The sequence below is a fragment of the Protopterus annectens genome, chromosome 15.part0 (assembly GCF_019279795.1).
Source record: "Protopterus annectens isolate FY-2018-M chromosome 15.part0, PAN1.0, whole genome shotgun sequence".
Taxonomy (NCBI): Eukaryota; Metazoa; Chordata; order Ceratodontiformes; family Protopteridae; genus Protopterus; species Protopterus annectens.
In genome coordinates this window covers 254,089,038-254,102,091 of record NC_056749.1, presented here as the reverse complement: position 1 = coordinate 254,102,091, position 13,054 = coordinate 254,089,038, and the positions used below count along the sequence as shown (strand labels likewise).

At 40.2% G+C, this 13,054-nt stretch overlaps 1 protein-coding gene across 4 annotated transcripts in view; it reads left to right on the top strand.

The window, feature by feature from the left end:
* AIFM1 (apoptosis inducing factor mitochondria associated 1) overlaps positions 1-5,334 on the top strand; it is a 774,257-nt gene extending 768,923 nt beyond the window's left edge. For all 4 annotated transcript variants that reach the window (XM_044057008.1, XM_044057010.1, XM_044057009.1 and 1 more), the window contains one exon: positions 5,037-5,334. In XM_044057008.1, coding sequence (XP_043912943.1) covers positions 5,037-5,108 — 72 coding nt within the window. In that variant the 3' untranslated portion in view covers positions 5,109-5,334. The remainder of the gene's footprint in view (positions 1-5,036) is intronic.
* The last annotated feature ends 7,720 nt before the right edge of the window (positions 5,335-13,054 follow it).

Here is a 13,054-nt window from a genome sequence, read left to right as displayed (position 1 = left end):
GTATCCTGCATACTGCTAATTCCATATGCAAGACTGCATATGAGGAAACTACAATGGTATTTAAAACATGTTTGGACTCAACATTGCCACAGCCTGGAAACAATAATTACCCTCATTCCCTGCCTGCAACAGGAGTTTCGATGGTGGGCAGAGGCCTGTCACCACAACAAGGGACAGCCTTTCACTTTACCCACAGCCAGGCAGACATTAACAACAAATGCATCAGATTATGCCTGGGGGGCCCATATGGCAGGAAGATGTATTCAGGGCACATGGTCCGCAAGGCAAATGCGTCTACATATCAATTAAAAAGAGATGCTAGCTGTTCAAAATGCCCTGACAGCCTTCAAGGATCCACTTCATCCAGGACAACTGTTGATAAAGACGGACAATACTACAGTCATGTGGTGCATAAACAAGAACGGAGGCACACATTCCTACCCCCTCTGCAGACTAGCCATGACTTTGTGGGACACAGCATTGACTTACCAAGTACATCTGCAAGCACAATACCTGCCAGGAAGGATAAATTCTCTGGCAGACGAACCAAGCAGAAACTTAATGAATCCCCACGAGTGGAAATTTGATCCACAAGTCTTCAGCATGATAACAAGGAAATGGGGATGCCTGGACATATACCTCTTTGCCTCGCCTCACAACTGCCAACTACAGAAATTCTGCACAAGGACTTATCACAAGCTAGCATGGAAAATGGAGACTCTGTCTTTCAGCTGGAAAAACCTAACAGTATAAGCCTTTCCCCCCACTACCTCTCCTCCCCAAGGTACTCCTAAAGGTCTGACAAGAGAAGCCAAAAATGATACTGATTGCCCCAGACTGGCCCCGCCAGCACTGGTACTCAATCCTAATGAGCTTGTCTCAGTGCCCAGCCTGGACATTGCCTCAAATTCCTCACTTATTGACACAACAAAACAGTCAGATCCTGCACAGCCAACTCAGGACCTTAAACCTGGCAGCACGGCAGATAATGTAACCATTCAAAACATGCCTTTGTCTAAAGCAGTGATGGATGTTATTCAGGAGGCCTAGCACCAGAAAATCTTATGCAGAAAAATAGAAGAGATTCTGTGCTTGGAACCAGGCACAAGGAATTGACACAATTGTACCAAATATTCCTCAGATTTTACAATACTTAACTGAGATGCTGAACAAAGGCCTATCCTTTTCCTCTATTAAGATTCATGCCTCTGCCATTTCAGCTCACTACAATACAGAACCACCTCTATTCTCTCATCCATTACTAAAGCAGTACCTCAGAGGGGCCAAAAACATAAGACCCCCAAGGAGAGCACCAATACCTGCATGGGACCTAAATTATGTCTTGGAAAAACTCACACTGCCTCCTTTTGAACCAGCTTCTACAGCTGGTATAAAATTCTTATCTTGGAAAACAGCTTTGCTCCTAGCAATAACCTCTGCAAGACGAGTCTCAGAGTTACAGGCACTCATGGCTGTGGAACCCTTTATCATTTTCCATCAGGACAGGGTTTCTCTGAGGACAAACCCAACATTTATGCCTAAGGTAGTGTCCAGTGTGGCCCTGAACCAAACAATTCATTTGCCTACCTTTTATCCAAACCCACAGAATAAGGGTGAGAGACTTCTGCATTCTTTGGACATTCACAGGCAGATACGTTTCTACTTGGACAGAACCAAAGCTTTCAGAAAAACTGAGCAACTTCTAGTGGCATATGCTGCAGGATCACAAGGGAAGGCTGTCTCAAAGCAGACTATTTCAAAATGGATAGGCCACTGCATTCATTTCTGCTATTTACAGCATGGCAAATCAGTGCCTAAGGGCATTAGACCACATTCAAACAGAGCACCAGCCACTTCAGCAGCCTTCCTCAGAGGAGTACCAACCAAAGACATCTTAGAGGCTGCAACTTGGAGTTCAGTGCACACTTTTACAAAGCACTATCACTTACCTCTGTACTCTAAATCTAGAGCAGGCTTTGCCACTGCAGTTCTGCAGGGCCTCATTGCCTTTCCTAATCCTATTTAGCCCCAGCAACCCAACCATAGCTTTGGGATTCAACCCAATTGTAATGACTGCAACAGTGAAACACGATGAACATAGTACAGTTGTGTACCAACAACTACCATAAATGTAGATGTTCGAGTGTATTCACTGTTGCAGTCCAGGTTACCCACCCAGGTTACTCACCCACCATCCCCCTTTCCTTTGCTGGGTCTAATCTGTACTTCTCGATTCTATACAACCTATGTGGTGTATTTGCTTGTAGATGAAAGTAGAGTTTTACTTTACTGCATGTATGTTTATTGGCATAAATTAGCCTACCCTTTTGGGGGCACCTGACATCTGGGGCAAGAAAAACTGAAGAAAATGGCGTCAGCTGCATCTTTTATACCCCTGCCGCACTGATGTCAAGGAGGAGGTGACAGCAACTGACGCCAGACCAGGACTTTGGAATTCAGGCCGACTGCGGGTAGCCTGCCAGCAGGATAACCCAATTGTAATGACTGCAACAGTGAATACACTTGAACATCTACATTTATGGTAGGTACACAACTGTACTTTCCTTGTATCTCTTACATGTTCGTAAATTCTACTTTTTAATTTCCTTTCTGTTTTGCCTATATAAAAACATGGGCATTTTGTGCAAACTGCCCAATATACTACTTTCTCTGTTGTGCATGCGCCTTTTCTGGTAATCTTCTCTATGGTATTGTTGATGTTAAATGAACTACCCTCATACATGTAACAACAATAATTGCAGGTCACACATTTTTTCATGTAGCCATTTTGCTGGTTCACATTTGTATTTTCTAAAAAATTTTTATAGTTCTGCCAATTTTATATACAATAATAGGTAGTTCACCTACTATATTAATGGTATCCCTATTATTAGCTAATACCACCCATTTTTTAAATAGGATGTCAGCTACATTCTTATTACTTTTATTAAAAATTGTGATGAATGCACTATTGAATTTTTGATTTAGTAATGGATGAGAGCTACTAAAATGTAAAAAGCTGTACTGGGAGGGGTCAGGTGAGACTTTTCCTGAGTTTTTAGAATATTTGAATTGGGTGTACCCCTTTTCTTAGATTCACACATACGGTTGGGGTTGATGAAATACCATACCTAGATGTGAGGCTAATAAAAGATATCTAAGGTGTTTAAAGCTGAAATTTATCGAAAACCAACATATTCAAACAGCTTTTTACATTTTAGTCGCTCTCATCCATTTAAGCAAAAGAAAGATGTATTTTAAAAGGTCAATATGTAAGGGCTGCACGAATGGTATCTGAATTTGAAAGTTTCCTAGATGAATGTGATTGCCTGAAAGACGTGTTTCAGAAGAGGAGATACACCAATTCACTAATAAATGGCGTGATGTTAGAAGTGGTAAATAAAAGAGAGAGGGGACATTTTAAGCCATTACTAGGATTGTGGTGGCAGTGCTGTGGTAGCGTTGTCGCCTCACAGTAAGACGTTGTCCTGTTCGATTCTCAGCTAGAGCGCGTTCTGTGTGGAGACATGCATGAATGGGCGTACCTTCGTTGAAGGTTGTGCGTCAGGGCCAGCAACTCTGCATGTAAAAATCTACTGCCAATCATTGGCAGACCGGAGTTCCGCTGTGGCGACCCCTAACCGGGAAAAGCCGAAAGACACAACAACTAGATCAAAAACAACACAAAGAAATAGAAGGGAATGACAGGGAGGTCATAACTAGCATAAGTATACAATCACAGACTCAAGAAATAGGTCAAAACATTGAGACATCTGAGGAGAAGAAATTCAATAGTGCATTCAGGTATGGTCCTCTATGAAGAGGCATCCCTCAGTGTCCCACCTGTAGACCGCAAGTTGAGTCAGCAGCATGAGCATGTAAGGAAGAAACCAAGATACCTTTACCTGACAGACTGACATGAGAAGTTTTTCATTTAAAAAAATTCTTACTCTTAATAGAGCAACTAATGTAGTCATTATATCTATCTGAAAAAAGATTTGTTTCATCATGTTTTCCTTGTCAGGCCATGTTGGAGTAGAAAAAATTGTAACGTAATACTAATTAGAGTAAAGCAGGAGCATTAGTACTTTTTAGAAAGTGAAAATTTGACAAAATATTTTTTTTTCATTTTGTGATTATTATAGTCCATGGAATCTACAGTCATTATTTTAAGGGAAATGGCCATGTATAGCTTACTCTGCTGAAGGAGTCCTAGGTGAACTTTTTTTTTTTTGCAACCCGCTGGACCTTACCAGATGGCTTAACTGCAGACATCCAATTGGCCTATTCATTCTGGGTGAGAGCCCTTTCGCCCATTCACTCTGACAGGAACCTCTGTAAGCCCTTCTGTTCCCTAGCATGCGTGAGGTAGTTGGGAGTGGGCCAACTTGTTGGTCATGGGGACGGCCTACTCTTTCCCCATTGGCAGCAGCTCTCACCCAGTTGATGGCTCCTCCCAGCTCATCCTGTCCCTCCTCTGAGGGGAGCATTCATCCTCACACTAGATTGCCCGTGGCTTTACTGGTGCTCACCTACCTCAAACTCCACTGCCTAGGATGTAGTGCTCATGCTGCGTTTCTGTATTATAGCAAGCAGGTGCCTTCTTGTTAACTCCTGTATGAGAGCTTGCAATGGTCATTCACTCTTATCCATCCCAGCCAGCTCTTACAATCACCTTAGCCATTAGTTGAACTTGCTCCGCTTGTGGCACAGTCATTTATGTCACATAGCTAGCTGGCTGCGGATCCATACGTGAATTCACTATGTAAAATATTTTAAGCAATCAGAACCCAAGAAATGTCTAAAGAAAGGCAACTGTAGGCATGTAAGTCATATTTGTATTTCCCTCTGATTTGTGCAGAGGTAATGGAGATCATATGTTGTGCAGTGTAAATAAAAAACAACTGCAAATATTTGTCAGTTTATTCAGTAGACTATTTATTTTCGTAGGACATCACTATATATGCTGCTTGCATATTAAAGAACTGCATTTGAAATTTTTTTCTTCCCTAATTGTTATGTTTTTGCTTCAACAGATCATTAAAGATGGCGAAGATCATGCAGATCTCAACGAAATAGCAAAGTTATTTAATATCCATGAAGATTAAACTTTGTTCGGTTTGTAAGTTGTATTTTAAAAAATGGACTTGGCTGAAAACCCTAAACACAAGTTTAGAGACTATAAGATGTTTTTACTCAAAAGTACTTGAATACTCACCTCCTGGAATTACGTTATTATGGCATTGCCTGCCATGGGGAAATTTTACGTTTGTGAAATAAAGAACCTGTTAAATTAAGATGTTTAATAAATTTATTCCTGTTTAAAAAAAATAATAAACTGTTCTTGTTTTGCATGGTAATTGTGTTCTGGAACTGGGACAAGTGGCCGCCTTACGGCAGTTACAACAATATCTTGTAGACCATCAGCATTGGTTTTAGAAGACCAAGTTCTCATAGCTTGCAAACTGTATTTGTCTGTCAACAGAAAGTAATTATTTTGAATTGCATCTTAAGTTATTGTCATGAGAAAATGTCTGTAGTTGAGCTCTTGATCCAAGGCCAGTTTCTTCATTGGTTAAATATTTTGCTGCATACAAGATTGCAGTCCCAAACTATGTCCATTAGGGGGCAGCACAGATGTACAAGAGTACAATTCATGCCTTGCTTAAGCCTTTTGCTCAATAGTTTTTGTAAAAATAATTGCTTTAAGTTATAACGTAGGATAAAAGATAATCCTCAGAAAAAGTTGAAGTACTTCTGCATTTGCTGCATCCCAAGAGATGCCCCACTCCAATGCAGGAAGGAGTTAAAGAAATACCCCATAGTTTCTTATTTTTTCTAACTAAAGTGTTTTTATTAAATGGAGTTCAGTGTACGTATGTCTTAATATCATAGTCTCCCAGGCATGGATATAATGCAGTTAGTCCCTGTTTCCAAGCTCATTCAACATCAGTAAATTACTGTCAGCAGCTTTTGTGTTAATTTAGTAATGACAGATTCTATAAGGCCAAGTACTTCTGCCATGTTGATCAGCTGAGGTGTTTAAAGAAATACCAAAAGTATGACCATTTTTATAACTGTGTACAGACAGCATTTGGTATCTCTGTAACTGTTGCAGACAGAGTGAAGTACTGGCAGTTGTACTGAACATCATACCAGCTTTTGATAGATATGTTACATACACATTATTGAAATACAAGTTTACAGTTAACATAGGTTCATAGGTTCATAGATTAGTACTAAGCTAATTGCCCTTGCGAGCCATTTTAAGCCTAGCCAGTTATCCCTTGTGAGACTCAAACCTTGCAGCTTGTGTTTGTAAGGCAAACACCTTAACCGTTAGGCCACCCTCCCAAAACCTAAACATGAATAGCAAAAGTAGGCACTTAGAGGCATCTCTTGGCTGAGCCAAAAGAAACACTTGGAAGCATCATTAGGGAGTAACTAAATAAGAGACTGGCTTGACTTTTTCTTTTTTCTTTCTCTAGAGATCAGCAGAACGTTTTAGATATTCTAGAAGGCTCTCAGATAACCACACACAGTATTGATTTGGGCTTTAGAGACCACCAGTGTTTGTTTCCTTTCTGATAGCCCTAGTAAGGATATCCAGAGACCAGGCACTGGTTGGGCAGATTCCTGAATGGGTACCCACATTGTTATTAAAGGTGTGGATGTCTGCCCCTGGATGTCAAGAGGTGTAGATGTTTGGGGATCAGGTGCCTGCCTGCTGGGTGTCAAGAGTCACCTATGTTCATGGACTGCAAAATGTATAGCACGGACATACTTTGGTTTAGTGTTCAGGACTGCAGCATTTAAGGTCAGACCCAGAATCATCATCTTCTGGGAAAGCCATAGAAAATTATAGAATGACACAGCCCCTATTCCAGTCATCAGAAGGTTTGATGAAGAACACAAAGGGCTAGCATATTCTGACAAGATGCCCTCTCCTATGAGTTATGATAGGAATGTAAATGATGAGCGTTCTTTATCCTCTGCTTTCCCCTTCAAATGATGTAGTTTGGTGGCAAAACTAATGACTGGTCTGCAGAAAGTCTGTCTATCCCAAATTAAAAAAAATATATATATATTACATTTTAATTTAAAACTGAATTGCTATACACTACTAGCCATACTGCTTTTTATTGAGTCCTGTCACAGCATTTTCAGTGAAGTCGGACATAAACCAGTTGCCTTGCACTTGCTCTTAAAAACCCTAGTAGGTGGTTTTAAAAAGTACTTGAGAAGAATAGTTACTGTATTAAAAAATGTGCTAATGTATCTACAGTAACAGTCTTGTAAATGGGTCAGAATCACCTATTGCATTAAGTATTATTACCTTCAGTCACAAGAAATCAGGGGTCTTGTTCAGTCTGATTAAAAAAAAAAAAACTCTGTGCTTCAGTTATGCTGATTGTTGTAGCCTTAAGTTATTAGACCTATGTGGCATAGTAAAAATGTGATATTTTTCTTAAATATATTTTTGTGAATAATTTTCACTTACAAAGGCAAACAGTCACCCATAGAAATGAATATAAGATTATGCGTACATGGTTTAACCAAACTTATAAACTGTACACTCTGTGTAGACATGAAGGATACAGTAGTATTACTTGTGAATACGGGAACATTGTCAGTGTTTGTATCATAGTTTTCAAACACCTACATTTTGAAAGGAGAAAAACGTCAAGAAAAAATTTTGATAGTAGCCTCATTTTAGAGTCGATATTTGTATGAAGAAATAAGCAATAGCATCATCTTTAAGTAGAACAGTATTTGTTTATATACTGACATTTGCCCAACTGTGCAAAGACCCATCTTGAGCAGAGGGTTGTTGAGAGAAGCTCCATCAAACGTAAATTATATGTAGTAAGCACACATAAGGTACAATACTTTACATCATAGTACAGTTTCTGAATAATATAAATAATACATTTTTTATATTAATCATATGTTTATATCTGGGCTCCCTATTATGCTGTCGCAGACACAGGTTGTCGAATGCGTCTTTGTCGAACTGAAAAGCGTGAAAAGGCAAAATAGCGAAGTGACTTTTCAGCGAATTCTTTCCCTGGGAATGAATTTGCTTGGCCGCTTTCACTACTTTGCCGTTTTCAGCACTGTAGTGCGATCTCAGAGTTGGTATATTTAAGTAGGGAGGTGGGGGGCACAGCCCCCCACATTATATAATGTTTTACAGGGTTTTTTGTTTGTTTTGGAACAGCAGTTTTTTTTCCCTTGGAAAAAAATCGCTGTTCTGAGGTTTCGACGTGGTCAATTATTTGTCATTCGCTCTTCTGAGCGTGCAATCTCATAATATAGACCCTATATCTTTCTCCTGACAGTTTGTTTATCCAGTTCTTAGTGCTGTAGAATTTTGCTAACAAATATTACCATGTTGTGAATTTCCAGGTTAAGTTCTAATCATAAAAACCTAGCACAATTTGTTGTTTTGTAAATGTGACCAAGTAAGCTTTGAATCTGGGCATTCTGAAAAGATGTATAAAATGTTTGCAGCATTTGTGTTCCATTACATTTTCCTGAAAAGTTTGGCATTTTTATTTGGAGTTGTTAATATTGTGTACAGTCATAAACTGAGTATTGTATAGTTTTGTAAAACAGATTTCATTACTAGATGATTGCCAGATATTTTGCCATAGTGAAGTATCATTCAGGTCATATTATGTTCTTATTCAAGAAAAGCTAAACAGTGTTATATTTTTTATAATGAATAGGAATGTTAGCTGTAACTACTGAAATAATTTAATTTGGGCCCACATGAAGTATAACAGAATTTACATTTGTCAACATTCTGTATTGTGTTTTTAATGGGAAAATAGACTATAGGTAATGAGACAGATATTCAAATCTTATTTGTGGTTTTGGGGATTTTAAATAAAATCCCAAGTTGTTTTTTTTTTCTTCCTTGGAGTAAGAGGGACAGTGATAAATGTACCATTTTCCCACCTAGTAAAATGGATTATTATCAGTAACTTCAAGGAGGATAAAAATATCATTAAGATTGGAGGACATCTGGTATAGTGGTGAGCTGAACAACAGGCTTGATTCAGAAGCAGCAGTACCTTACAAAGCCAGTAATTAGTGCTTGGTAAAGTTACTTGTGGCACTGGAATAGAATTAAAAAGATATTTGAAGAAAAATAATAAAAAACAGAAAAATCAGAATGAGAAAGACTATGTTGGATGTACCGTCAGAAGAGTTCCAGAGAGATGGGTTAATGGAAAAGATGGCCATAGCTTCACCAGAGAAAAATATAGTTAAGATGCATATAGAAATCTTCAAAATGAGTGAACAGAAATAGAAGATGTGTTAAATGGACAACATGATGAACTGGCCACAATGCAAAAAGTAGAGAAGAGGGAAAGGCAAAGCTGCCAGAGCACAAGGTGAACCAGGAGCGCAAAAAAAAAAAAAAAAAACATAAGGTCAGTTGAGAAGGGACATTTATGACTCTTGACTATTCCCCAAAAAGGTGCAAGGGCCCAGCTGTACTGAATTCATGAGACTGCATTGTTTAGTGGACTAAAAACCTGCTCACGAGCTATGTATAGAAAGAGAAGGGTATACACTCCAAATGCATCAAGTAGGAAGCAACCTGGGCCCATCCTTGTAAAACTGCAGTCATTCCTACAAAATAAATTAGTATTGATTAAAGCTGTGGCAGAAGGAAACGTGTCTTCATGGAGAATTTGAGTAAGCATTAGTAACTACTCAGGCATGACTAAACAAGGAACAGATTCAAAGTCTAAACCAACTGTACTTGATGTAGTGAATGTTGTAAAAGAGGCAAAAGAACAGGAGGTGAGATCTTTAGAAAAGGGTATAAGTAAATTGCATAAAAAATGGAAGTTATGGGAACAATACATGTAGAATAATGTTTTGGAAGAGGAATGAGGTTTAAGAGAAGGCATGAACTGAACAATTTAATGTTGTTTTGATTATATGGTATAGAAAAATATATGTGATGTATAATGTTTGTAAATGGGGTTTGATTACTTTTATGTAAATGTAAGTTTGCCTTTGTCACAAGTGATAATTCAGTAAAGGTCTTAAAAAAAGAACAGATTTACTCGTGCAATCAGGAAATGCAGGAATGTAGGTCGTAGATTCAAAATAATTTATCCTGCAAGCTTCAGGATTTTCCTGCCGAATGTACGAATACCAAAACCTACCTTCCTGCAGATTAAGCCATCAAAGATTCATAGAAAATTCAGCAAAACATAGCAAAGGTCATAAAGAACTGTAGCAGATGAATCTGTAGTTAGCCAAACAATGATTTCTCATGGCAGAATGCCAGTCCAGACATTTCCAGTATGTCAGAAGAACATGGCTGAGAGACTGAGGGAAGACCAGGAGCCAACTAAGAGAATAACAGCATGCTAGACTCGAGCTGAACATCAGGGATGATTAAAACAGATGAGAGGAAAGAAGGCTAATTGAACCTGAACTAATATCAAAAGCAGGTAAACTGTTTAGTATAAATCCCCACTTATAATGTGGCATGTGGGTTTTTTTAATTTAATTTTGCATCTTTATTATTATAGTTTCTCTCATGCCCGGCAAGGGTTGTATTGTGAATCATAAAGGGAATAGCTAAAGATAAAAGTATCTCGGGTAAATTAAAAGTTTTAAAAATATTAGAAATGTTAATCCTGCCATTGTAAATAGGTAGAAACCTAGGAGCTTTCCTGGTGGTTCCACCACTGACAAATCAGTTGGCTCATTCATTCTGAAGACATGAAATTACGGCATTTCTGGGTTGGACAAGAACCCTGTGGACCCATTTCTTCCACTGGGAAGTCTTTTATCATATATTTTTACTTTACTTTAATGGAGGGGAGGGCATAAATCTAAGTGTAATATGTTGATTGTTGCAATCAGCTTATTACAGTGAAGTGCATTTTTTTTTATAGAACTGAGGGTGTGGGGCACTGGTTGGACCAAAGCAGCTTCTGGAACTGAGTATGTTAATTTGTTAAAGAAAATATTTCAGAATGGTTATTCAGCATAATATCTGGGACAAAGGAAAAGGGGAATACATGTATTAATTGCTAGAAGAACTCCAGTAGTGATAGAAGAGGGGGGAAAAAGATGACAATGATAGATAGGTATGTAGTAGTAGGGGGCTACTGGCAAGGGAAGAGAATTACATTGGCATATGTTTATATTCCATTTTGCTGCAAGGGAAACCTTCACCAGGAGCATCCTGTGAAGATTCAAGCATCCTCCTCTCTGGTTACTGTAGAAAGACTGCTGGGGGTGGCAGAGTGTACTCTGATGACCGACAACGTATTTCCATTTTGCTCACTCCTGGTTAACATGTTCTTGACCTTTTGGCCAAAAAGAGGGGAACCATCGAAAGGGGCATTGACAAAGAATGCCTTAAAACAGTCCACAAATTTACATTACTGCAACTAGGTATGCCGGAGCATAGCAATTCCAGTGTGCACTGCACGAGATATGCCATCAGCTGCATCGGAGAGCAGATGCATTGACATGCTGGTAACAGATTTCATGGTCGACAACTGCATCTTGAGAGCTTCTGCATCTCTCGGGCCTACTGTCTCTTCACTACCCTTGAATCATATTAGAGCACACTGAACTCTCATCAAATGGGCCAAATACCTTAAAGCTCTCAGCATGAAAGTTGTTGAGGCATAGTCCAAGGGTCTAGACTCCCTTATCGAAGGATGGATTGAGGAACTGTCTTCTGAGATGCCCTTTTTGATGGCTGTCACCACCACAGTTATGTCAGCTGCAGGCCCTGCACTCCCATGTGGCTGGTCCTTAGGAAGGTTTAAGATTTTTGGGGGCTTCTTGGGGATAGGTTCCACTACATCTGGTCCTGTCCATGCTCCCCAAGACACTAGATCAGTAGGTGCTTCCAGAGGGGGGAATCACCCAGGATGTTGAGGGACTTGGACCAAAGGCCTTTAGAAACACTGAGTCCTAGTGCAGTAAGTCTAGGAGATCGCAAAAGGAGAAGCTGTCATGGGGGGACTTGGAGGAATTCCCTGCATCGTTCATCGTCCTTAATCAGGGATTCCTTGGGAATCTGTATTTCCTTTTGCATTGGCTCAACCTGTCTCACTCCCAGACTGGAGATTCTGGAGGGGATGTGAAAGAGATGGGACCTCTTGAGGAAGAGTTACTTGGAGGCCCAGAGGTGTTGGCTGTCCTGCAGCCAAGTTATGCTCATCCACAGGCCAGCCATCAAAGTCTGGGGAGGTTGACCAGTCATTGCTGACCACTCCATCTTTGACTTATAGAAAATCCTTCCTGTGGCATCAAACGCAGACGCCAAAGCCTGATGCCCAGAACTGACACTCCTTGGACCAGAAGACTGGAGAGAGAGAGATGCCAGTCTCCATGGCCAATCTGACATGCTCTGACACCAAGACTGGAACTGAACTGTCAGTGTCACAGGAAATAAATTACTTTGAAACTTGGAGGGTTGACCCCAACCCTGGAACCATGGCCCTGAACTCTCAGCTGCAACACCACCTGAGTTAAGGCCAAGAAAAGAGTGTGTGCCAGAAGTGGCCAAGCCATATGCACTAACCTGGGTGATGGTGAAGTGACTGGATCCATAAACCCCGAACCTGGAGGACTAGGGGGAGAAAAAGTGAAGGACGGACCTGAACCCTCTGGCTCTGGACCCAAGGGACCAGGAAGGAGGCCTAGATTAATCTGGGCCTACAAAAAGGAGCATATCAACTACTACAAGTTAGAAAACCTCAAACTCCCAGCTGAGCAAGCAGACTGAGCAGACAAGACCATCAAAGAAGGATTCTGGCACTGGGATCTGACAATCCCATGGAGGATTGACTGTGGGAGGGGGGAGGGAGGAGCCGACCCCAGTACCAAATCAGCCGTAGGAGCCAAAGGTCAGTGGACCTTAGGGTCTGGCTGATCATAAGGACCAGGGGCTGCCCGCTTGCTGTCCCATTTATCCTGGACTTTCTGGTCCTTTTCTCTTTCTCTACCCAGGCTCCTATCACTTTTGCCCAGTTTCATTATAGGTAATGGAAATGGG